The sequence below is a fragment of the Cyprinus carpio genome, chromosome A5 (genome assembly GCF_018340385.1).
Source record: "Cyprinus carpio isolate SPL01 chromosome A5, ASM1834038v1, whole genome shotgun sequence".
Lineage (NCBI taxonomy): Eukaryota > Metazoa > Chordata > Actinopteri > Cypriniformes > Cyprinidae > Cyprinus > Cyprinus carpio.
Window position 1 is genome coordinate 15,644,887 of NC_056576.1, and position 26,752 is coordinate 15,671,638.

General features: G+C 36.3%; 3 protein-coding genes across 11 annotated transcripts; 2 read left to right on the forward strand and 1 right to left on the reverse strand.

Annotated features, from left to right (window-relative positions):
* Window positions 1-120: 120 nt before the first annotated feature.
* Window positions 121-11,224, forward strand: LOC109083737 (transmembrane protein 150A-like). Of its 2 annotated transcripts, XM_042755040.1 has the most exons (9): window positions 137-272; window positions 1,404-1,554; window positions 1,933-2,180; window positions 2,376-2,423; window positions 2,506-2,592; window positions 2,693-2,760; window positions 3,762-3,889; window positions 5,417-5,594; window positions 8,463-11,224. In XM_042755040.1, the coding sequence occupies exons 2-9, from the start codon at window positions 1,495-1,497 to the stop codon at window positions 8,765-8,767; spliced, it is 1,122 nt and encodes a 373-aa protein (XP_042610974.1). In that variant the 5' UTR covers window positions 137-272; window positions 1,404-1,494; the 3' UTR covers window positions 8,768-11,224. The 2 variants fall into 2 exon arrangements, with proteins under 2 accessions (XP_042610977.1, XP_042610974.1); XM_042755043.1 differs by lacking the exon at window positions 1,404-1,554 and having other exon boundaries at window positions 121-272.
* A 67-nt stretch (window positions 11,225-11,291) lies between these two features.
* LOC109083746 (E3 ubiquitin-protein ligase RNF181-like) lies at window positions 11,292-15,192 on the reverse strand. 3 transcript variants are annotated; one of them, XM_019098515.2, is made up of 6 exons: window positions 15,076-15,192; window positions 13,587-13,684; window positions 12,719-12,852; window positions 12,396-12,511; window positions 11,742-11,816; window positions 11,292-11,625 (listed from the first exon to the last, which is right to left on the reverse strand). In XM_019098515.2, exons 2-6 carry the CDS (start codon window positions 13,670-13,672, stop codon window positions 11,566-11,568), a joined length of 471 nt encoding a protein of 156 aa, XP_018954060.1. In that variant the 5' UTR covers window positions 13,673-13,684; window positions 15,076-15,192; the 3' UTR covers window positions 11,292-11,565. The 3 variants fall into 3 exon arrangements, with proteins under 3 accessions (XP_018954060.1, XP_018954048.1, XP_018954055.1); XM_019098503.2 differs by having other exon boundaries at window positions 12,396-12,514; XM_019098510.2 differs by having other exon boundaries at window positions 12,396-12,514; window positions 15,087-15,190.
* si:ch211-102c2.8 (golgin subfamily B member 1) lies at window positions 14,434-26,701 on the forward strand. Of its 6 annotated transcripts, none has more exons than XM_042755004.1 (29): window positions 14,434-15,016; window positions 15,116-15,263; window positions 15,390-15,515; window positions 15,986-16,041; window positions 16,125-16,231; window positions 16,332-16,392; window positions 16,496-16,597; window positions 17,499-17,768; window positions 18,245-18,352; window positions 18,495-18,557; window positions 19,097-19,172; window positions 19,553-19,694; window positions 19,869-19,961; window positions 20,042-20,154; window positions 20,283-20,364; window positions 20,656-20,778; window positions 21,203-21,328; window positions 21,430-21,606; window positions 22,273-22,335; window positions 22,430-22,525; window positions 22,609-22,710; window positions 22,868-23,050; window positions 23,796-24,013; window positions 24,236-24,362; window positions 24,439-24,522; window positions 24,652-24,863; window positions 25,165-25,240; window positions 25,636-25,857; window positions 26,223-26,701. In XM_042755004.1, exons 3-29 carry the CDS (start codon window positions 15,424-15,426, stop codon window positions 26,286-26,288), a joined length of 3,240 nt encoding a protein of 1,079 aa, XP_042610938.1. In that variant the 5' UTR covers window positions 14,434-15,016; window positions 15,116-15,263; window positions 15,390-15,423; the 3' UTR covers window positions 26,289-26,701. The 6 variants fall into 6 exon arrangements, with proteins under 6 accessions (XP_042610938.1, XP_042610945.1, XP_042610961.1 ...); XM_042755011.1 differs by having other exon boundaries at window positions 15,398-15,515; XM_042755027.1 differs by having other exon boundaries at window positions 15,116-15,515; window positions 25,636-25,837.
* Window positions 26,702-26,752: the final 51 nt, after the last annotated feature.

A 26,752-nucleotide genomic window follows, 5' to 3' on the forward strand; every position in this document is an offset into this window, starting at 1 on the left:
TCTCTCAGGAATTTTTTTTCCTTGCAGTTACGCTGTTTGCCTTTGATGGTCACTGTATTACTAATCTTGGCGGTATTGAACTCCTCGGCTCCCTTACATTAGCATTGTGGGTAAAGTAGTGCAGGGAATATTGCGACACCTTGCAACGTCTTCTTTTTAAATAGTCAAAGAACTACAATTACATTGAGGCGCGAGGAACAGGTTTAGTGCCTTATCTTAAAGCGACAACCAAGGTTGAGAGAGGTTGGAAGCAGGGAGTAGCAGGACTTAAGGTATGTAAATATGAACGTCTTATTTAACATAACATTTCTACGAATATTTAGAAATATTAGTATTGTCCCTTGAACTCGCTTACAAGCGATAAGGAATTAGCTTTTTCCGCGGCAGCAGTCGTTTCCAGATTTTGGTGGACTCTGTGTCTGTTTCAGAACCGGGTGAGCTGCTCACCTAGACAGCATTTTGGGACATCTCACCCGCGTTTGAATGTTTTCGGAAATGCTGTCTAGGAAGGCAGCGCAAAAGGTTTCGAAACACAACCGATGTTAGCTTCCCTGCTAGTGACCACGGATTGCTAGCTGATAATTGAGACAGTCAGCCAGTACATTTAGAAACGAACCAGAAGATTTGCAAACTCTATTTGGTTATACAAAAGATACAGTGAGCTCAACGAAGGCCACCTGTGTGACACTGTAGCTTTAACTAATGCAAATGAGTAACATGAACACAGCACACATTCACTTGCCTGAGCAGTTGATGTGAATATCAGTGGAAGCCTTTTTTGTAGTGATGCTTGTAGTGTACAGTATATCTTAAAGTAACGTTTAGATTTTCTGATGGGCTACCTGTCTAGACAGCATTGTAGTCATCACACCACAGCTCTTTAGTGGTCTACCACTTGTCAGAATTGCTTTCCAGGTTTTCAGACAGCATCATGTGGCAGTCATGTGTTTCAGAATCCCAGTAAAGCATGTTTTTACAACAAAGTTAATTGCAGCACACACTCAAACTGCAGGATTGACTTTGGACTAGAAGTGCTTTTAGTTACTTAAGCAATGGCTCAAAAGGGCAAACTGCAAATGGAAACAAGCACTAAAAACACTGAGACTGACAACTAATATGCATGAACATTTGCTTGGTTTCTTTAGTTTCTTTTTCCTTTCTTAAAGTTTGCATGAAATGAAAATTCACCCAATCTTTTTTTCTATTTTCTGTTCTTATGGATTTTTTTTTTCAATATTATCATTATTATTATTATTATTATTATTATAATTATTATTTTGACTTTAAATTTTAAACCAAAAATATAACTGGACCTTCCAGTGAAGCGACAGACTTCGTTCTGGTGACATATGCTGAACTTCTCCAATCATGAAGTCCACTTAAACTCCGTCCCTTTCTTACAGGTCAACACAAGCTCTTCATCCAATCAACAGCTGGATAGAACCAAGACCCCGCCCTTCATTTTTGCTTTTTCGATAATCTGTTGCACTTTGGATGTACAGCACAATACAAAAGAAAGATCTTTCGCTACTTCCATCTCTTTGTGACTTTAATGTACATTCATGGTCTTCATTTTTGCAATGATTTATCAGTGCACATGAAAAACAAATGTTTCTTTTAGTAATATTTCATTAAATTGTATTAACTTTCCCCACCCCAAAAGCATTTTTTATGGCTGATGTCACCAATCCCTCTTATTTTTTTGACCTTTCCTTTCCACTCATTTTTTAATCTTATTGAACATTCTGTCTCGCTCTGCAAAATGCTGTTATAGAAGTCAAATAGAATTCAAATACTGTTCCATGCCTTTAAAGTTGACCAGAAAAGTGTTTTTTAACTGAAGAATAATTTTTTTTTGTAATTAAAGAGTTTAAATGTTTTGTCTCTCTCCTCTGTTCACCTCCTTTGTTTTCCCCAAAAAACACTGATTAGGCCTGGATTTGGCGGCCGGAAGGAAGGAGCAGCAGCGTGGCATCCCTCTCCTCCTCTCATGTCCCCTCCCTGTGTGTCCTTGCATGTCAGTGTCCCCTCGTCATCCCCCCTGTGTCTCACCCCACCAGCCCTCTGTGTTCCTCCCCCTCATGCTTGGGACAGACTGGCCTCACTGTCAGACCAATGACTGCCTGGATAATACTGCCTGTCAGCCTGGCTGCCTTTTCTATCACTGGGATATGGATAGTGTGAGTTTTAATATGCTGCCACCCACGATTCGAAGATGCCTTAAAATGCATTAATTATTGTTTGTCACATCAAATCATTTTTAAAAGTTGAAATCAAGAGTTTTTAGTTTTTTAGTTATTTTTTTCAAATATGCAGATGTACTTACATAAAATTGCAAGCATAAACAATATAGTGTTGTTTTTCTCTGTTCTCAGATATGCTATGGCTGTAATGAACCACCATGTTTGTCCTGTTGAAAACTGGTAAGTTGGGCTTGTTTCACTCAGTTTATTTAAAACCATATGACGTTTATGTAATTTGATAGTCGACTCCATTATTTTAAAGGTCATACAATGTGACATGCACAGAGGAAACAGCCAAGCCAGGCTTCCCAAAAACATGCTGCACCATTCAAGACATCCCCCTCATCAGGTAGTCATGTACACTTTATTCTGAGCTCTTCCTCTTTAGTTGGAGTCTGTGTTTATTTCCAGTATGATCTGACAATGTCTTTGTCTAAACTTTGATTCAGTAAATGTGGATCTTACCCTCCCGAGAGCTGTCTTTTCAGTCTTGTTGGTAATGTGGGAGCTTTCATGGGTAAGACTGCTTGTTCTCAAATTTCCACATATCCTACACCAGTAAAGACATATCAAATAACAGAGAAGAAAAGCATGAATAGAAGCATTCAGCATTCGGATTGGCAGAAGTGTTGCAAAAACAGATACCTGCATGAGACTTACAGACATGCTACTTATTGCATCATCTATACTGGATGTTTTCCTGTGTTTCCTTTCATTATGTGTTGTGTTATGAGTGAGGTGATATGTTACGATTACGTGATCAGGGGTTTGATTGTCCTTGAGTTGTTGAAGGTTGGCTGTCATCTGCTTCTATTTGTGCTGTGATGTGAAATCAGTGGTGTGTTATTACACACTTTTACACACTACACCATAACTTAGAAAATAAATGGAAATAAATGAAAATAAAAACCATAAGATTTGTGTGGGCAAATACAGCTAAAAAGTAAAATATAATGTATTATTTAATTTATTCCTGTGCTGCCAAATTATATACAGTCTTCAGTGTCACGTGATCTTTCAGAAGTCATTATAATATGTTTGATGTTCAGGGAACAGATTTGCTGCTTAATATTTTTGTATAAACCATAATTATTATTATTTTTTCATGATTCTTACATGAAAAGAACATTCAAAATAACTGACTTTATTCAAAATATAAATCTTTTTTTTTAAAAAAGTCACTTTTGATTTTAGTCAATTTGAAAATTTTAATATAATGTATTTGGATTTTTTTCAGTCTTCAGTGGATTATGAGAAATGTTCTAGTATCAGTTGTTTGTAGATGCTACTTGATTTGATATTTTGTTATCTTGTGCAGTTCAAATAAAAACAAATACACAGCAGATATTGTCAAAGCTAAAAAAAAAAAAATAAATAACAACAGCACTGTGCTTTACAAGTGCTCTATACTGTGGGAAAAAATGAACAGAAACCAAAAAAAGGAACTTTGTAACCCCAAGTTGTATGCGTGTGAAATGGTCTAATTGCTACGTGTTTCTGTTCTCTTTTTATGTGTAGTAGTGTTGGTGTGTCTGCTACGGTATGCTCAGATCATTGAGCACAGGAACCACTGTTGGCTCAACACTAGTGGACTTGTGTCTGGATGCACCAATGCTGTGGGACTGGTCATGGTGGGCAACTTCCAGGTCAGTCACACAATTCTGCCTAAACACTGATCCATGTATGATTATCATCTGATAAACACATTTAGTTTCAGAGTAGATTGACCTGCTCACCATTCACAACACTGAAACCAAAAATGGTAACAAGCATTTGGGCATCTGTTAGTGCTGTATGAGAAGATAATAAGGGCTGATTCTTCACCCTTAGTCTCATCATAGGCCGTAAATTCAGTGCATCAAAGTGTTTCAGAGAGGCTGATGTTCTCAAAGTGATTAATATTGATCCATGCATGCTGCCATCTCGTTCTTCAAAATGGATTTTAGAAGGCATTTTTATCTTTAATAGCACCTCCATCCGTATACAGAGAGCACAATAAGCAAGTTTCTTGTTGCAGCAAGACAAAGTTGACTGTGTTTTATTTAGGGCTGCCCCCTGATAGTTGACTAACTGCTAGTCAACGAGAAGAGGCTAAGTCGATCAAAATTGTATTAGTCGCTTAGTGGAAAAAAAAAAAATTCCACGGGAAGTGGAAGAGTCATGAAGTCCATGATGGACAGATTATTAACAGCATGGTCTATGTGATAATTTCAGTACATCGGACATCAAAAAAACATTTGTTTTGTTCATCAACCTCAAATGTGGCTTATCATCTGAAACATGTAAGTAGCAGCAACATTACATGGCCGCTTGTTTTAACATTAACCTAATAGAGTGTGTGCTATTGAAGTGTTTGTGCGGAGTGTGGAAGCTGAATATAGCACGTTCACTGCATGATAGTTCTCTTGGAGGTGCCGGTGCGATCATCTGCATTTAACTTAAAATAAGTCATTTATACTCATCCAGAGTATTAACTTCCATCTTTCGAATCTATGAAAGTTCTACTTTTATTTGCATGCACTCACAACAACAACAGAACGTTGTGCTTTTGTAAAATAATGAAAGCAAACGTTATTAGGTCTAGGTCTCTGTGAACTTGAGCATGTCAAAAAAAAAAACAGTTAAAAAGGCACCGAAACTCTGTGTTTGCCTCACCAACATGAAAAATATATCTATAGAAAGCAAATTGTCTATGTTTAAATGAACCATTTCAAATGAAAAACTAATATTTTAAGATTATGTAATCCGTATGAAACGTGCATGTCCACTGTGGAGATTGCTGCAGCTGAAAATACAGAAAACACTAGTTTATCAAAGAATTATTATAATGTTAAGGCAGTCTTCTTGCTGTTTTTCCCTGATGCATTCATAACCATTACTTCTGCCGGTGCACTGTGGAAAGTTTTATGCGTGCGCTGATAGGCTATAGGCAATAAAAGCTCATTATTATGAATTATATGGTTTATTAATATAAACATGCCATTAGTCGACTAATTGCTAAAATGAACGACTACTAGTCGACTAGAAAAATCTTTAGTCATGGGCAGCCCTAGTTTTTTTAGTCCACTTTGTCCAGGATAGATGTCATACAAGTATGTCTGTCATCATTTTTTAATGTCCTGGTCTTTTATTTCAGTATATAATAACAATGTACTGTACTGCTTTTCGACTAGGTGGACCACGCTAAAACACTTCACTATGTAGGAGCGGGTGCTGCCTTCCCAGCAGGCATTCTGTTCGTGTGTTTGCAGTGTTTGCTGACCTACCGGGTGGCTGTCACTGCTCTGGACTACTGGATGGCTCATGTGCGTGTGGCACTGGCTACTGGTGCTCTCATCACACTGGTTCTCAGTATCCTTCCTTACTGAATATGGCTGGAAAATGATGAATAAGTGTGTGTTGCTAATTTTTCTTGACATGGGTTGCATTTTTGTCTTGGCTGTTTAGATCATATTACCTGGGTGCACATCATGAGCTGTTGCAATTTAATAATAATATAATGTTCACCCAAAATGAAAATTTCTTCATGCTCATGTCATATGAATGATTTAATATCTTCTGAGAAATTGTGGTTGCTCTAGTCTATTCCATGCAATGGGTCTCCCTTGAGGCTTTTAAAGGGCTACTTCACCAACATACTCATCCACATATTAAATGCAATGGGTCTCCCTTGAGGCTTTTTTTTTTTTTTAACCTCTGTGACTTTCTTTCTCTTGTGGAACATAGAAGATATTTTGAGAAATGGCTTCATGTTTTTTTGGTTGAAAGAAAGAATAGTTTAAAACTACGTGTGGGTGAGTAAATGATGAAAGATTTTTAATTTTTGGTGATCTATTTCTTTAAGCTTCAATAAGGACACAAAGGCATCATGAAGGTGTCATAATAGGTCTATATGGCTTGTCAACTCAAGTCACCTTTATGTATGTAGCTCTTTAAACAATACAGATTGTGTGAAAGCAGCTTTACAGTGTCAAACAGGAAAATAGTTTGTCAATAATGCAAGAGGACAATAACAAAACAGTACATTTTTCAGTTAAAGTCAATTCATTGTTGATTCAGTGATGTCATCATCTAGTTCAGCTCTCTTCTGATAGTGTTTGTGCAATCAAGCTGACAGTATTGCCAAAAATTAAGAGTCCCCAACTAAGCAAGCCAAAGTTGACAGTGGAAAGGAACCAAAACTCCATCGGTGACAGAAATGGAGAAAAAAACCTTGGGAGAAACCAGGCTCAGTTGGGGGGCCAGTAGTCCTCTGACTAGACAAAATCAGCATGATGTGCTTTAATTTCAGGCTGTAACACAAGTCAGATTGGGCAGAGGACTTGTCTGGTTCCTGTGGTCTTTTCCTGATGGCCGTCTAGTTGACGAGGTGTTTGCAGGGGATCTCTCTATAGGGCTCATCTAGTTGACATGGTCTCTGCTGACATTCAGTGCTGTAGAGGTCGTCTCTAGGTTCTAATCCTCCATCTGGTCTGGGAACGGACTGGATTTGGGTGGCTATGGTGGTCTCAGAATAAGAATGAAACAGACTAATATTAGCGTAGATGCCATTCTTCTTTCACTGTAACGAGTACATCGGGTGTTATAGGAAGTGTTCCTGGTTCCGGATGACCTAATTAATGCAGCCTAACAATCATTTAACAGATTTGTATTGTAGAAATGTGATCGTGTATTATGTGTATGCCAGGATAAAGAGATGAGGTCTTTAATCTAGATTTAAACTGACAGTGTTTGCCTCCCGAACAGCAATAGGTAGATTGTTCCAGAGTTTGGGCGCTAAATAGGAAAAGGATCTGCCGCCCGCAGTTGATTTTGATATTCTAGGTATTATCAAATGGCCAGAGTTTTGAGATCGCAGTGGACATGAAGGACTGTAATGTGATAAGGTAATTACATACAGAGGTTTCCGGTCCAATAATTAACACCTCTGTTTTTCCAGAATTTAGTAGTTGAAAATTACTAGTCATCCAGTTTTTTATATAAACTATGCACTCTGTTAGTTTTGATCTGGTCTCTGTTAGTATTGATCTGGTCTTTTCAACCAAGTTATAAAATAACTTAATCTTTAGGTGAAACAAAATTCTTCTCTCTGATGTCGTATGCTAGACTTCTTCAGTCATTTAGTCTGCATAAACCCCACCCCTTCCTTACAATCAACCGCAAGCTTGCATTCAGATCTGCTTCCATCCAATCAAGTCCCTGACCTACATTTCTTTTCTGATAATCCATTGCACTTTGATCTACATCACAATTTGGAAGAAAAGATCTCGCACTACTTTAAATTTGAGCTATCATATAACTAGTTTTATAATACTCTCAGTGCACTTTTAAGCTTCTTCTTTTTCATTATGTTTGCTTGGAAAAGAACAACATTGTACGCCTTTTGTGTTTAAATAAGTTCTACAGGTTTTTAACAACATTGGGGTGAATAAATTATGGCAGAATTGCTTTTTTTTTTTTTGGTCAACTATCCTGTTTAGTTTCAGCTGTTTAAATAATAACGCATGACCTGATCAGGGCTAGAAAAGCTATAGTACTGGGCTTTATCTGTTTCTCTTCCTGCTGAGGATCTGGTCTCGATCATGAAGCCCCTGACTCATATAATAGTGGAGGTATAATCTAATTGCTTCAGTGTAAATGTTGCTGAGGAGACGGATGAGCCCAGCTGCAGTCTCCCAGCCTTCCTGCTTTATCGCTGCTGTGTTCATTAATGATTTATGAATTGTTTTTTCCCCAACTGGAGGAACTAAAGGGTTCCTGGGTGATGTAACTATGAGAGCAGCTAATTATTCAGTATTTCCGTAAATAATCCATGGCTTATAAAGCACATCCATCCATCATAAAATAAATAAATAAAGCGCATCCATCCATCATTTAACATCGATTGGATTTTTCTGAAAGAAAAAAGTCATATACACCTAAGATTCCTTGAGGGTGAGTAAATCATGGGGTAATTTTCATTTTTGGGTGAACTATCCCTTTAAATAGCCTTTTATTTGATTTTTTTTTTCCCATACTGACCAGCAACTGTTTAGCCACATTCTTCAAACTAGAAAGAAACTCATAAAGGTTTAGAACAATTTGAGAGTGAGTAAATGATGACAGAATTTTAATTTTTGGTGAACTATGCCTTTAATTCCATAGTGGGCAACTGTGCCTTCAGCTCACAAATGTAAGCTTCCTTTTGAAAACGTTTGAATCCTTGATGGTTCCTCTCAGGTGGGATATTCTTCATCCACGAGAGCTTTGTCTTACAACACGCAGCGGCCATCTGTGAGTGGGTCTTCACTGTAGTCATCCTCGTATTCTATGGGACTTTCACCTACGAGTTTGGCACCGTCACAACTGAGACCATGTTGGCCGGCCTCCAGCGGAACCTCTCGCTCGGGCCCGGTGTTATGATCGGAGACGACATCCAGGGAGACTCCCTGGGAGGCACCACCACAAAGGGTTTGAAATCTCCAGGTGGAAGCAGCACCTCCACCCATCTGAACTGCACTCATGAGAACATCGCAATGCTTTAGACACATCAGCACAAACGCAGTCACATACTGCCAGGTGGAAAGCCTCACAATGGTGCACCCTACATTTAAGACCACACTTGAGCTGAGATTAAAGTGATTTAGAGGAACCGTCCAGTCTGATTCGAGGCAGGTTAAGAGTTGAACGGGTTTACAAGTGTGACTGTTGTATACTACCATTTCAGATTTAAATCTTGTGATAAATTTGTCTTTTTTTCGTCCCGTTTTGCCTTGCGAATAAGCTTCCGTTGGGTTGTATGTGGATAAAAAAGGTTGTTTTTAAAGAACAGGGATTTTAGATCCACTTTAAGGTTGTTGTTAGCACAGATCCAATGGTTTGTGAGGTCACTTTGCTGTTGCTTGAACTGTTGCACTGGGCGATGGGGTAAATCTTTACGGTCACGTTTGCACAAATGTTTCAGGGGTATCTCTTTTAGAGCTTGTTACTGTTTGCCCACACTTGCTGTTACAAATGGATGATTTGCAGGTAACACAATGAATGAACTTGTAAATTTAAGTTCTTTTCACTTTTTTGGGATTGCAGACTATCAGGATCTGAGTATTATATCATTTTTGAAATGTGAATGTCTAAAAAATGGATTGAACTATAGCCTTTGAGCATCTATTATTTTGGAATAAGAAGAAAAATACATTATAACTGAAATCTCATTTAGAATATTAAGTCTCATTCACCCATTTTTTTGTAATGGTGGCCTTTTTAATGATGCAGTGGGTAAGATAGATGTTTTGTCATGCTGGCTTGCTTCTGTCCTGTTTCATTCTTGTTTTTATTCCCTATTATTATTTCAAGCAGGAAGAAGTGATGTTTGGTGACCCGAGCTCTAACCTTGCCTTCCTTGTCGGTTAATAAGTTGTAGAATAAGTATATTCACATTGACTGTACCTGTAACTTTTTATATATATTTTTTTATATAAATTTCTTCTTTTTTTCTGTCAAGGGCCATAAAAACCACTCCAAATATGCCACATCCATTCAGCGTTTTACATTGTTATTTTACTTGCATATCTTTGTTGATTATTTTGTGTAGTTTTATGATTTTTTTTTACGTAATCAGCACATCAGTTTTTTTTTCTGTCGCCAAAGGATGCATTTAATTTTGCTAAATATGTACTGTATGCCTTTGATTCTTTAACTCTCATTGTTTTGTGTGTGTGTGTGTGTGTGTGTGTGTGTGTCACACAGCCACTGATAAAATGACTACTGGAATATTAACAAATTTTGAAACAATTATATGAATGAAACCTAGGCTGGAATCTAGGAAACTTTCTGAGGGTTGAGTGGTTATGGTGGCCTTGTATTTGTGTGATGTTTCCGTTTCAGGCTGTCAATCAAAGGGTCTGTATTGCTTTTAAAGTGACTCCAGATTTATAGTGCTTTAACACAGAAATGTGCCAGTTATTCTGTTTATTTGCTATTTTTAAATGGGACAGATAAGTTTCATGCCAATGAAAGGACTGTAAATTTAGCTGTGGTCTCTAGGCATCATACATGTTTATCTCTGTTGACTCCTCTATTATTGGAGAGCCAATTGAAATTGTTTCCACTTCTCATTCAAGGGAATATTCACAGCGCTGCACTGTACAACTGAAACCATCCATTTAATTTAATTTTGAATGTTTTTATTTTTTATTGCTACATCCAAAATGTATCAGTTGCTCATTACATACATAAATACATTCAACTCAAACAAAACTGCATATAGAGGTAACATAACTGATAAAATTCAAACAAAAACAAAAGGGCATAAAATCTTGGGTAGTATAAAGCATGTGCATATGAACCTAAAGTCAATGTTGATGTCATTTCTCATTAATTGTCTTTTTTGCTATATCCCAGCAACATGCAATTTTTGTCAATGCATATAGTCCATATTATATTATCTGAATAATAGATCAGTCATTTATAGGTCACCTAAGAGCAAAAGTTTGTGCAAGGATTGTAAATTGATTATTTCTTAGTTATGTTACAATTTGAACTGATTTTTATTTTGAACACATTAGGCTTGGTCAAAGACTTTAAAGTCACAAGGGAAACCTGTCAGATGTTTTCATTTCATTTTGTTGCCAACTTTTGCAAATTCGAGGACTATCTGAATCTCCTCACATGAAAATGATTCAAATATAATGTGTTTTTGGTTGATGATGTTTCTTTCTTGATGTTACATGACTTTCAGCTGTTGTCTGGATAGAAGTTATTTTTCTGATGCCTTTGATGTAATCAAAGTATTTTTATCAACACATTGCATCTGTGAAGAACATGACAGAGATGTGAGGGTCACACTCCAAAATCGAAATAAAAACAATGCAGAGAATATCTTTATTCTATGAATTACTTATGTAAATAAGTAAGATTTATGTATAATTTCAACAATTTTCTTTGACAGAGATTTATATTGAATTACCAAAACATCCAATGGATAATAAACAGGTTTATCTGTTCTTGTGTCTGTGATCATTCAAAGGCAACACACTTGAAATAATAATACACACTGTTAGAGCGAACAAATTCGATTTCACACTAAAGCATTTAATAAAATCAGAAACGTGTCTATAAGGCTATACAGTTCCATACAAACAGTTCACAGTGCATAAACATACAAAGCAGTCTTAAAAGTGATGCTGTAAAAAGTGACACTTTGCTGTTTTGTTATGTTTTTCTTTTCTTTTTTCCACATGTACACACAAACACAATCATTTCAAAGCCTGGTCCCTGCACAGTAAACTCTCACTTCCAACAAACTGAAAGTTGAATTCATATTCAAGTCTTGACGGTCCTGAGGTCATGTGTACATGGATCCATGTAGATCCTCTAGTCTGTGTTCTCTTTGTCTTCTCCGTTCCTGTAAAAACATACAAACGCACTTAATGCTCAGGTATATTCTTAAGGTGTTACAGAAGAATACAAGGAATGAATTATAACTGAGCAAGACAGAAAACTGATATTGCACAGTCTTACCTTGTCTTTTTTGAACTCCTCATAGTCTGGATTGTCAGTGGGTAGTTCAAGTCGGCACAAGGGACACGAATTGGTCTGTAATGTAAAAACTCTTTATTATTTGTCATAATTGATTATTATGCCAAACATGAAATATTATCCACATACACTACCTTTCAAGTTTGGGGTTGGTAAGATTTCTGAAAGAAGTCTCTTATGCTCACAGTAAAACAGTGATATTGTCAAATATTATTACAATTTAAAATAATATATTTTAACATTTTTAAAGATTATTATTTTTTCTCAATTACTCATTAATCCAGTCTTCAGTGTAACATGATCCTTCAGAAATCATTCTAATAAGCCGATTTGGTGCTCAAGTAACATTTATTATTTTCACTGTTGAAAACAGTTGTGCTGCTCAATTTTCTTTTTTTTTTTCTTTTTTTTGTGGGAACTATGATACATTTTCTTCAGGATTCTTTGATTAATATAGAAAATTGAAATACACATTTTTGGAACAATTTAAAAATCAATTGAATGCATACTAACTGAAAAGAAGAGAAAAACACCTTTTAAATAAATCGTACCAACCTCAAACTTTTAAATGGAAGTGTATTTAATTCTAGCATGGTCACAGGAGGATCATACGGAAAATTCAACAGCTAAACGCACCTTACTGAGCCATGGCAGGATGCATCCTGTGTGGAACAGATGTTTGCAAGGCATCTCTCTCACAGTCTCTTGCTCCTCGAACTCCAATAAACACACCGGACACTTCAGGGCTTTATCTGCTAAATTAAATGAGCATGAGGAAAGCTCAAGAAGAATGACGGTAATGAACACCAAGGACTTAAGACCTCCTAATTCAATCAGTGCCAAACACAAGGAAACATCTAACTAAATTATTACCAATTATCCTGTTGCTAATGTTCCTTTGTGCAATAATGTCTTCTATGAATGTGTTTGCAGATGATTATGAATGAGTAGTCTGTCACCTGCTTGTTCAGAGGAGATGATGACGATGGGAAGACTCTGAACCACAGCTTTGGCTGCAGGAGGGGGGAGACGCTGGTCCCAATCCGACAAATCAAATGAACCCGAGTCTATGTCAAGACCCTGCATCAGAGACCTATAACCGCAAAATTGTTAAAAAAGATTAGCAATATCATTACCTTCTCATCCACATAGATGACAACAACAACAAAAAAGGTTGGTTTTAATACTAATGAACTACTATTAATGCTAATACTATTATTTACAGTACATAATTTAGCACACCTACAGTAACATTCAAAAGTTTGGGGTTGGTATGTTTTTTAATTTTTTTTAAAGAATCTCTTTACTCCCCAAAAATATTATGAAATACTATTACAACTTAAAATAACGGTTTTTAATTTATTCCTGTGATGGCAAAGCTGAATTTTCAGTGCCAGTTTGTTAAGGCTTCACATGATCCTTCAGAAATCATTCTAATATGCTGAGTGAAACATTTTTTCTTATCATTAATGTTGTTGAAAACAGTTGTGCTGCTCATTATTTTTGCAGAAACCATCATACATTTTTTCATGATTCTTTGATTAACAGAACGTTCAAAATAATAGCCTTTATTTGTATTAAAAAAAACTTTATAATATTATAAATGCCTTTATTGTCGCTTTTGATCAATTCCAATCCTTGCTGAATACACGTATTCATTTCTTTAAAAAAAAATAAAACATCTTCCTGACCACAGACTTTTGAACGGTTATGTATATGCACACCTGCAGACTGAAGAGAAAGAAACTGTGAAACACTGGTTAAAGAAACTGTGCACTATCCATCTTCGGCGAGTTTCAGTTGAGTTGAGTTGAGTGTAGACGTTACCTCGCAAGCTCCAGCAGGGCGTTCTGTCGGTACTGTTCTTCTGGGTTCGTGGGCTCACAGTTATGCTCATCGAAATATGTGGCCATTTTCTACTTCACCTGATAAACACATAACGTTAGACCACTTGAATGCCATTTAACGGGGGGTTGTGGAAACCTGAAGGTTCGGGATCTGTTCAACTTCAACCAGTGCTTGAAGTGGAACATTTATTTATTTATATTAAATAAATAAGTACTTTTTAATAATTCACAACGTATATGTATAGTCCCACAATCAATCTGCGATACCAAACAGGACCACAGGAAGACGCCAAAGACCACTAGACCTAACCAACTTCGTTCATCTTATTATAGCTGATCCAAAATGCGTTTATTTTCAATAAAGCATTCGCGGGAAAGGTGGATATAAAGCACCGGTGGGTTAGGGTAGGTGTAGAGAGGACTAATTGGCCCATAATTCATATTTTTATAAATATTTTCATTTTAACTATTGCATACTTTTTTATCATGTAGCCTGTAGAGTATCTGCCATTATTTCCACTAAGTATAAATAGCATCTGTCTACACTTAATGCAAACATACTGCTATTTTTAAATAGTGTAAATAAAATCTACCGCTATTTGCACTTAGTGTAAATAGCAGACTGCTAAATAGCGCTATTTTCACTCAGTGTACATAGAAGTGAATTACACTTGAAATATACTCTTATTTGAGTGATTTTCATTTTCCATAGAAGTGAATTTGCCAAGATAACGTGGGCGTGGTTTGTGAACAACGTGTTAAAATCGTGTTAAAATAACACTAAAACTGTGTCGCATGCATTAAAACAGATATTGAGGAAACAACACAGCGTAATAATTGCATCAACATTTATTAAGAACATTAAGAATGTACTAACGTCTTTTCATTACAGCTTTGCTGTCGCTTTTGGCGAATCTGCTGGAATGGGACGTAAAATAGCTCACATGCACGCGTAAATAAGTAGACGCATGGTACTAATAAGTACTTCAAGCACTGACTTCAACAATGAAGTTGCTAGTTCACTGATTGATGTAACAATAGGTTAAAAACTGGCGAGTTTAAGTAACTATTTTTATAACGAATGTTTATATTTTCGAAACCAATGTTATACCGATCCAAATAAGTTACGGTTTTACGATGCTCTTACAATATTTAGTACATTAACACTGGTTTCTATTATTCAAGAACAAGCATGGCAAATTGTCAAGTAGTCTCTTCTCAGACTGAGTGCCAGACAAAGGCGAACACAAAGTACTGTTGGATTTGAACTTCTTAGAGATCCATTGGCTTTTAAAATATACAGGCTGCTGACATCAACATCGAATAACGATATGATAATAATACCCCTGCTAGCTGGTTAGCATAGCAATTCAAAGTTCTAATTTACCAAACATCAGTGAATCTAAAAAAGTATGTACTAAATGTATTCGTCTAAATTAGTCAAATATAATAAATTAAATTCGACCTACTGCAAATTTACCCGACTGTTATGAAATTGCTTATCATCAGTGATGGAAACTTGTTTCACTGAACTGTCAACGCGAACATATCAACGCTATCGCGATGTTTCCGAGAGGACCGGAGTTGCCAGAGTGTGATTCAAAATCCCCCAGCAGTGTCATTTTAATTATTTTAATGTTAACTGAGATGTACAGATGTATGTATGTGACTGATAATTATATACATGTTTATTTTTTAATTTAAAAACATAGCAACATATATAGATTTGATAAAAATGCTATGCATTGCGAACAAACAAAAATACATTTCTTAAAGTTTCTAGTCCTGCAGGCAGTTAGTGGGTGTGTGTGGTTGCCATGACGCCGAGGGCTATGGATGTGTACTTGTCTACTTATTTCTGCTGTTCAAACCCGTCTCTAGAGAAAACTTCGAGTGGAAACACGTTGACGTAAGTATAAAAACTTATTTAAAAAACAAACTCATGCAAAAATATGTGTTTGTGAGTTCTAAAATAGAATAAAGTCTACTTTAATTGCTAGTATTGATAATTAATTCAGTGAGAGCTACGAATAAGCATGCTGTAGTTAGTATGTGTGTAATTTTTATTCCTAGAGAGCAAACGTACCTAGCTATTAAATAGAATAAGTAAATAAACAGAAATGCATTATCCTTTGTATTATCCTCGTAAGAAATCTGCGAATTGTTTTTTTTTTTAGGCATTATTAGGATCTTTGTTAGTTTTACTGTTGTTTGTTGTGGTGTTTTTTTGGTGCGTTTTTTTTGGCAACCATATAACCAACAACTCCCCCTTAAAATCGGCTGCTTCCATTTTCAGCTTAAATGCTCGGTTCCAAAGAGAGATCTTAGTGTTACATTTCATTCTCATGCATACAGTAAGTGAATTTTCTGTGTTTTTAGAACAATAATGGAAAATGAAGGATCTGGAGAAAACACTGATGATCTGCTGTCTGCAGGTCAGAAACCATTGAGATTTCCCTTTCATACTTACCCTGTATCAACTGTTGTACAAACTGCTGTATATCTCTTTTCTTCTCAGAGGTGTATGAGGGGGTTGATGTTTATGGGCTTATACCTCTGCCACTGTCCCATGATCACTGTGAGGTTCTGCTGGACGCCATAGACACGCAGCTGAGTCATCTACAGGTCAAGCACTTATAGTCTGATGAAATATTGATAACCATGGTGCATTATTTTTGTCATAGCAAGAGTAGAATATTGTCCTGATTTTGTTTTCCACCAACAGATCCATAGCCAAAACCGAATGCATGGAGGAAGCCCCAAAAGATATGAATTTCCTTTCTCAGGTAAGCATGAACCATTTTTCTGTTTATTTATTTATTATTATTTTATTGTATTTATTATTTTTAAATGCAGTTATTTTCCTAATGTTCTATATACATATTGCAGGCTATCTTGATCGGAGTCAGTCTGTAAGTAAAGACACAGGCTTGGGGAGCACTGTTCCAACCAATGATAAAACACCATCCAACCTTGGCGAGACTCAGTCAGGTCCATACAATTTATTCCCCATATGGAATTGAATGTATAATCAAATTATACCAGGATCATTGCCTAAAGTAGCACTATTGTGAATATTAGGCATAGGCATGGGCATGGGCATGGGCATAGCTTGACATTTGAGCTTGGGGATAAATCCTGTGTGTTCCTGTGGCTCAGTGGTAGAGCATTGCGTTAGCAGCGCAAAAGGTTAAGGGTTTGATTCCCAGGGTTTGATTCACAGGGAACACATGTTAGGTAAAAAATGTTAGCCTGAATGCACTGTAAGTCACTTTGGAGAAAAGCGTCTGCTAAATGCATAAATGTAAATCACACAGAAATTACTTGCCACGCTAAACTTAGCAATAATAAACACACTGAAAATAATGCACTATAAACATGTTTGTCAACATAATCTCAAGGTATTCTTTTATTAGGCAAATTAAGGAGTGAATATCTCACCCACTGCTTTAAAACAGACATCTGTTGGGCATGATTCAAGTTAAATGGCAGGCACACAAACACGTTTATATAAATATATTTATATTTCTTACAAAATTCCAAAAGAAATGCACCAGATAAGTGTTAATTACTTTATTTAATCTTATGTAAGGCCTATTATATTTCTTATTCAATACCCCTACTTAAATTAATGTCATTATTTTTTTTTATTCTATCACCGCCTGCAATCTTTTAATGTAATTTTATAACTTATAATAACACCCCTCTTCTTTAGTTAATCTATTGTTATTATATTTCTTATACTGTCACCCCACTACTTTAGTTAATGTTATTCTACAACACTTTGATATGAAATTTAAATTGACAGTTTCTTACAGACTGTTTACTGGTGTTCTTTTTTCTTTTGCTCTTCTTAAAATCAATCATTATAATTTCCTGTTCAAAATATCAGAAGGCAAAGATGACCAAATAGAACATCAGACATTGGAGATGTTAAAGGTTGGAGTCACAGCTCCAGATGAGTGGCATCCTGAGGGAAGTGGCAGCGTGAGCTCTGTGTCCAGGGTAGAGCAGTGTTGTTGGAGACTGGAGAGGCTTCTTGGGAGAAATGCTGAGGTGGCAGGGATGGGAAACGAGGAGGACGACCTCACGATGGACAGCATCTGCACTGAGGACTTCTCAACACGCTTTAGAGAGGAAATGCTGGTTCCGTCGGCCTCAGGTACACAGACTGAGCAAGAGGAAGCAGTAACCTATGATCTGGTCTTGTGTAATAGGTCGGAATGAGGGAAATGATTGATAAATAAACAACAGGTAAATGGTGCCAAAATAATCAGATAGGTTACAGCAGAGCACTGCAGAAGGTCAGCTTTTGGCTTTTCCCATTCCCATTTTATAAAAACATGAAAAAAGTTACAAGTAAATGGGACTTTTAAAATGTAATGTTGACCTAATATTGACACCGCAGACCTCACTGAGTATCAGAGGAGCCCTTACTGTGAAAGATCAAAGAATGACCCACAGCATCCATTTAGAACACCAATGAGGCACCTCACAGGTTCAACATGCCCTTTTCTCTACGAGCTTTATGGATTTGTACTGTGTACATCTCCTTTGAATCACTGATGCAAGACCTGCTTTTCTTTAAGAAGCGCAACAGAAAACATGCCCAAATAAAACCTTTTTATCCTCTGACAGGTATCCCCATGCAGAGTTTTGATTCGGTCACCATAGACACTGATTTGGAGAGTGTGTGCTCTGAACAGGTTCAACAGCACCTGAACTCTGCACTTAGCAACAGGACAGGTACATGTGAGGGCATTCTGCTCTTTACCATATTAACTTATGTATGTCTAATGTCATGTGTTCTGAAAGTCATGTGTGCTGAATGCATTGTGCAATTTTATCGATGCTATAATCCTTTTTTTATTGTGCGGGCATTTCACAGTCACGCACTTTGCAAAATATGCAGACAAAGTAAACTCTGACCAGGAATATAATGGCAAATATGGTATGTTATCTTTCTTTACATTCGTTATAAATTACAGCCTGTGGTGGGGGGGGTTTGAATTCACTATTATACTACACAATGAAAACGCATTGTTGTGATGTGCAATGATGTAATCTAAATTATGCTCAGAATTACACCACCGTTTAAAAGTTTGAGGTTGATAAGAAGTTTTTGAAAAGTTTGAAAGAAGTCTCTTAAGCTCACCAAGAATGCATTTATTTGATCAAAAATACAGCAAAAACTGTTTAAAATAGTTGCTTTTAGTATATTATTTATTATTTTAGCATATATATATATATATATATATATATATATATATATATATATTGTATTTTAATATATTGTAAAATGTGATTTATTTTTGTATTGGTAAAGCTAACTTTAAAGCAGCCATTACTTCAGTCTTTAGTGTCGCATGACCATCAGAAATCATTCAAATGTGCTGATTTGGTGCTAAAGAAATCTTTATTATTATTATCAATGTTGAAAACAGTTGTGCTGCTTAATATTTTTGTCTATTCTTATTTGTGCCACTTTAGCCTTTCATCTGAGCAGAGAAAATGGATACTGTACAGGACGAACCAACCAAATTCAAAACAATGTTCAATCCTTCAGGTACTTCTCAACAGTTTAACAGGAGTTCAGTTTGAGACAGGAGACAATCTGAGGAAGAACTTGGATAATGGATAAACTTGGATAAACAGCTTGGATAATGTGTCTTGTGGTGGTGTTTATTTCATGCTGCTGTTTCTGGGTGTTTACTCAGAAATGTGACTTTAGCAACCCGTGGGTAGCAAAACCCCTCATTACTGCCATGTTTGCATAGTTTCATCGGAAGTTTATATATAAAGATATTATGAGCCCTCCGCTCACTAAAGTTGCATAATCTTTATAAGAAAAATATGCAAAAGAACAGCACAATATGTTCATATGAAACATTATACAGATACTTTTTATTAAAACCATTCCTCGCTATTACTCTGTGGGTGTTGTAGCTCTGATGATGAGAGAACTGTTGAGGAGACGAGTAGTGACGGTGCTGTGTCAAAGCTTGACTACAGAAGAAGGAGACATTCATCTGGCAGGAAGGGGAAGAGGAGGCGTTTGTACCAAAACAAAAGGAATGACTCCTACATTGTAAAAGATCTCTCTTGCATTCTCTAAACAATTACTGTAATAAGCAGTATTAATGCACATTAATCATTTATCATGTGCAGTTACTTTTTTTTACTTTTTCAAAAACAAAAACATAATTTTTTTTTGCTTATTCATTGATATTCTTATTTAGGTTTTTAGTATTTTTATTTTCAGAGCACAAAGAAAGATCGGGGCAAGAGCAGAACAGATGAAGATCAACTCAAAGAGCTGAGCATGTCACTTCCTGAGCTTCAACGGCAAAAAACAGTATGAAAATCCTCCCTTATTTATTGATTCAAAACGTTACTAAGCTCATTTATTAAACAGATGTGGTATTATTTCTTCAGGCCACACTTTATACTCTGAAGAAGCTAAGAGAGGAAATGGATCAAGCTAAGAGCGAGCATCACTCTCTCCAGCTCAGTGTGAAGGACAGCAGTGCACAGGCTCAGAACATCACGTATGTTCTGCTTACAGGAACCTTCAGCCCATTTGCTTTAATTGCCACTTGTTCTTAAATTCCATGTTTACTAGCGATCAGTGTATAGGTAACAAATATATTTAAAAAGTGCTGTGTGTGTCCTACAGGTGTGAGCTCCAAAGACTGCAGGCCCAGAGGAACTTATGCTTGAAGGAGGTCAGGGTTCTGCAGGAGCAACAGGTCACTCAAGTTAAGAAATGAAACCATGACATCAGCTATTACATATTAAATACCTATTAGTATAAAATACTTGTTAGAGTTATATTAAAGATCTGCATGGTTATTTTTTTAAAATAAAGAATTAAATACATAAATGCATGATGAATGAATGTCTGTCTGTATTGCTGTATGTATGTATTTTTGTCCATGCAGAATATAGCTAGATTACATATGCACTATTTTAAAATCAGGTCAGTTAATTATAATATGCTGCATTATAAATATGCTGCTTGACATTCAGTGTGATTTTTTTACTGTCAGTGTGCAAGTCGCAGTGTGTCTGTTCTGGAGAGGGAAGAGATGGACAGACTGCTGGATAATGCCAAGTCAGAACTGTTCTCAGAACAGAGGCGTTTCAGACACAAACTGGACTCTATGCATGAGGTACAGTAGATCACTTACATATACTACACTATTAGACGTGGAACTTTAGTATATTGAATTATATATGCAGACTACTTGTCCTAGTATACTGAATTATGATTTCTTTATTAAGTTGATGATTTTATTGGCCATTTTTGTTTTTGTGTTGATTGGTGTTGGTGTGTGTGTTTTTTTTTTTGTGTGAGTGTGTGTGTGTGTGTGTGTGTGTGTTTTGACAATATATGACTATATAATTTGCCATCCCTGTCTCAACACTTATAGTCATAATTAGGGACTCAGTGAACAGGCACGAAAGTAGTTTAATGGTATAATCTTTAGCAACCTTAATGCCCAAATAAAAATGCATAAATATGTTGCTTAATTTTATATTGCCAGCAAAATAATCCAAAACATAGATTAATCTCTTTCTCACTGTCTCACTCAGAGGCTGGATGAGGTGAGTCAGGAGCTGGAGCAGAGCGAGGAGGACTGCAGGGCTCTCCGACAGAAATGCACTGAGCTGGAGGAGCAGCTGGCTGATACAATCAGAGAAAAAGAACAAATAAAGCAGGTTCTCACTTTTGTTTTATTCTTCTCAGTCTACAATAATAATGTTTTTGATATCTGATACAGACTGCAGACACTATCAATTTCAGTACAATATGTGTGCAGACTTCTCAGAAAGATCTAGAGCAGCAGGTGAAGTGTTTTGGAGTGCTGGAGCGAATCGTTGCTCAGAAGGAGCTGCTTTTGCAGGGAACCGAAGACGCAAAGGAAGGCCTTCTTCAGGAGCTCTGTTCACTGAAAGAGGAGCACAGCTTTCAGCTGAGAGAAATGCAGAACAAGAAAGTAAGATTATTTATTTATTTGTTTTGGAAGAAATTAATCAGGAAGGATGCATTAAATTGATCAAAAGTGTCAGTAAAGACTTTTACTCTATATTTATCCAAGGATTCTGAAGAAAGTATGACTGTTTTCACACTAATATTAAGCAGCACAACTATTTTCAACATTGCTAATAATAAGAAATGTTTCTTCAGCACCACATCAACATATTTCTGAAGGATCATGTGACATTGAAAACTGGAGTAATGGCTGCTGAAAATTCAGCTTCGCCAATACAGAAATAAATAGCATTTTACAGTACATTAATACATTTGTAATAATATTTCGCAATATAAATGTATTCTTGTTTAAATAAATGCAGCCTTGATGAGCATAAAATACTTCTTTTAAAAACATTTTAAAAATCTTAACATGTATATAAGCATTTTGCATCATATTTCAATTGAATGACCTCACATAAGTGTGACAACATTCAATTTATTTTGATATTTAGATTTATATGTTTGCTCTGAAATGATTTCAGCTGAAACGTTATGTTGATGAAAAACATAGGTTATGCTGGTTCACCAGCTAGACCAGCATCACATTATCACTAGCCAGTTGAAATCAGTCTGAACAATATGTGCTGGTCTTTATGCTTATCACATATGATCATCAATCCCTTCTTAGGAGCAAGAGATTGAGCAACTGACATTACAGTTAACCAAAAACCACAAAGAGGAGCTTCAAAAGGTAATATGGTTTATTCACTGAGAGACTTATCACAGATTGTTCATATACATAATGCCAATCTCTGAATCTGTTTGTTCTGAATGTATGAATCCAGGTGCATCAACAGGCAGATGCTTTGAGATCAGCTGCTCTCAGTGAACAAGCTCAGACCCACAAACAGAGCTTGGACTTCTTACACAACTGCATCCAGGTCAACTGTCACACTGTGTGCTCTTTATATCTGACAAGACTGCAGTTCAGTCTTATATACAAATTTATTTCTCTCACTTTCAGATGAAAGATGAGGAGATAAAGAGACTAAAAGAGGCTCTAGAGCAGCATGAGGAGAAGATGAGGAGGCAAGCAGAGGAACTCAAAAGAGAAACTCAGGAAAAGGTTCCTTCCCTGTTAACTTGTTTTACAACAATTCTGAAGTGCAGATGACAGATTTATCATGGATTTATGCCCGTATCATTTGAGAGCATTAACTTTCATGTTTAAATTCTTGTTCACTCTAAAGAACCATTACATCTCTTTATATCTGAACTAACAGATTCGAAAGGCTGTGAAACGAGAGGAAAGGAAATGGGAGGAACAGAGAGAGAAGGCTCTCAAAGAGCAGCGTGGGTCTCTGGAGCAACAAATAGAGGAGGCAGTGAAGAGAGGGAGAACAGAAGTGGAGAAGGAGAGAAGGAACGCACTGGCCTTACAGAGTAAAGTGACAGAGCTTCATAAAGTGAGTAGTATCTGAAGCTGTCTTTTTATTCTCAGCATTGAAACTTTTAAGTAAAACAGCTATGGTTACATTGAATTCATTTATATGAATAAATATACAATAATTGACAATAATTGGGTGAATCTCACAGAATGACTCAAGAACATGTCAGGGTCATGTGTAAAAAATATATTATAAAATATATATTGTTTTAATTGTATGGTACGGAGCCCCACACATGACATGCAAGAAAAAATAAATTAATTGTGCGCACGAATTACTAATTCATTCCCTCGATGTAATGTTACTAAAACGTGCACATGATTACTATTTCATTCCCTTAATTTTCAAATTCGTTCTCTCAATTTGCTAAATCGTGCGCACAATTTACTTATTTGTTCCCTCAATGTAACGTTACTAAAAAATGCACACGATTACTTTTTCATTTCCTCAATTTTCTAATTCATTCCCTCAATTTGCTAAATCATGCACACAATTTACTAATTAATTCTCTCGATTTTTAAAAATTGTGTGCACGATTTAGCAAATCAAGGGAACAAATTAGTACATCGTGCACACAGTTTATAAATCGAGGGAATGAAATAGTAAATCGTGCACACGATTTAGCCTACTATTTTTTTTACTGCATGCCATGTGCGGGGTTCTGTAGTATAGTACATTTATGCATTAAGCAGACTCGTAAACTCGTAATACGAACAAAGGTTATATCATTTCTTTCTGGTTCATTTTTGGTTTCTTGTTACAGGAGGCAGAGAAGGAGGTGGTGCGTCTGAAGCAAACTTTGCAGCGATCTGAAAAGGAGCTTCAGGAGCTGAGGACAGCCCTCTCTGAGAAAGACCAAAAACACCAGAGAAGAACAGCCAGACTTGAGCAGCAGAGCCGGCGCTGGGCGCAGGACATACACAGCGAGTGTGTTTGCTTGCAAGAGTTACTGGCTGTTGACAACAAGAACTCATCAGACAGGTATGCTCACTTAATTGTAGTACATAGAGTATGTCCGTGTTCAAAAGTGACTTCTGCCCAGGAAACATTGTGCATTGGTCCTAATGTGGGAAATACAGGTTCAAATGTGCTCTGTGTCATTCTCTGATTCTTTTCTCTTTCCAAATAATTATCTATCTACTATCTGTATGGAGACTGTATGGTGTTTTATAAAGGGTTATATTCAAATATTTTCTGCTTCAGTCCTACAGTGAGTGAAACTCTTCAGACCCTGCAGACCCTCACAAAGGCCCTACAACAGCATATTAATGATCTAAAAGATGAGCTCAACTCACAGAGATGTGCTGCACTGCAACTCAGCCGAGAAAAGGTACAGTTACAAACAAAATACACATAATCACAGCAAAACAGCACTAATTAGCATTAGCTGCCTATATGTGTTTCAGGAACAAGAGCTTCATCTGCAGAAACAGCAGCTGATGGATGAAAAGGAAAGAGCGCTGGCTGCTCTAAAAGAGAAACTCATACAGGTGAACAGACATTTGCACCTACAATATGTATCATTTATTACACAGCTAACACTATGAACAAAATTCCGTTATATGTATTAATAACTTGGTTTATGTCTCTGTTTTGTTCACTGCTGTGTATAAACCTAAGAGCACATTGAGGAAATGAGCAGCATATCTCGAGCACAGCTGCACATGAAGCATGATGACACAGACGAACTGTGTGTCCATCTGCGCAGGCAGCTGCAGGCCAAAGATGATGAGCTCAGACAGTTGCAGAACAACATGACACAGTGGAAAGACAAAACCACTGCAAGACTTGCACACAAATTTGAGCTGGAGCTTAAAGCAGAGCTGGAGAGGTACATCATATGCTCACTGAGTCAAGTGGACCTTGAATGTTTATTTTTATTTTTGTAAACAAACTTTCATAAGTTGAATAATTAGGTCAGGATTCAAAAAACTTCCACTTTTATGTAGAACACAGCACTTTTTTAAAAAATGTCTTATTTCTCCTATTGCACCTAGTGATCAAAGACCACCCAATGAATGAATGAAAGACACCACTGTAGATTACTGGCTACCATAGCCCATGATTTTAAGTTGTACAAAAAATCCAAATCTTGTTGGATTATCCACCATAACCTTTGCTGTATGAAACAGGAGGGTCCAAAAGCCCAGAGCAGAGCAGCAGAAGAGACTGGAAAGACTGGAGAATGAGATGAGACATCTGACTGGGGTAAACGCCAGTGTTATTTTAGTATTATTTATATTTTTTGGTTTTTAAAATACTATTTAGCTTTAATTTTCATACTTGAGCTTAAACTTATTTAACTTATTAAACTTTATTTTGGACTTTTTGGTTGTCAAGGTATCTTATATTTTATATTTTATTTTGATTTCAAATTTCTGTTCTTATAATGTTTTAATAATAATAATACAAATCTATAGCGTTGTCATGCTGCTGGAATGAATTTCATAATAATACTCATATTCAGAACAACAGCACTCTTCCTTGTGTTATATCGCTTAAATATAAACCGAAAACATATAATTGCATGTTTACTCTCTCTGTAGTTATGATTGTAGTAGAACACATAGTAAGTATGTTTGATTTTCTCTGTTTCTCTGCAGCAATGCCAAGACTACAAGGAATACCAGTTGGCCTCCACTGCTCTTCAGGGTGCTACAGACTTCCAAAACTCTCAAGTCACCAAAGACCCGACCTCATATAAACTGCTACAGCATCTCCAGAGTCGCATTCGTCAGCTTCGAGCAGAGAGCCAAACCCGCTGCCCCAGCCCAGTGAAGTGGGACAGGGGTCCCACAGACCTGGGTGGGTCTTATTTGGACACGGTACATCAACCAGTCTCAGATTAATAACAAAGTTCAAAATATTTTAGTTTTATTTCAGTAAGAGTTTTTATTAGTATTTTGAATCGGCTTTCATCTTTAGCTTACTTTTTCAGTTTTATTGAATTGATAGTCAAAATCTGACCATCATATTTGTTTTTATTTATTTTATTTATTCTAATTTATACTAGTATTTATTTTATTTCCACTTTATTTCAATTAACCAAAATGTTTTTAATAGTTTAATTGTAGTTGATTATACTTTTTAGTTCAAAATAAACTTAAATGTGTATTAATTTGTTTTTTTTCTGCAACAAATTTTAAAGGATGTGAAACAAGGTTTCAAAATGTTTACATTTTCTTGGCAGATTGCTCCAGCCCAGGACAGCTATAGGACAGAGGATCATTTACCAGCGAAGACCGTCTCCAGTTAACATTTACTTTCCATTCTCTTGAATTTATTTGTCCATTAGATTGTTGATTTTATAGGAAAACCATGTACAAGAATATAACTTCTTAAACCATCTCTGTTGAGCTCATGATTAGCAATGTTCATGGTCTGGACACAGAAATTAGCACTTCATTGCAGGTGAATGTTTCATTTAGGACTGTTAAAGACCAAATATATATATAGTGTTTAAATTTACTGTGAAATAATGAACAGATCTAGTGTGTTTATATATATATATATATATATATATGTGTGTGTGTGTGTGTGTGTAGCCAACAGTTTTTACAGCTGGTCATTTAACTGTTAACTGTATTTTTTGTGGAAGGTTTTTTTTGTGATTTTTTTGTAATTATGATTGTAATTGAATAACACTCCATAAAACAGACAATTCATGTTTTTGTATGAATGTTCTTTCTGCATAAATAAAATGTCACAAGCACAGAAGTA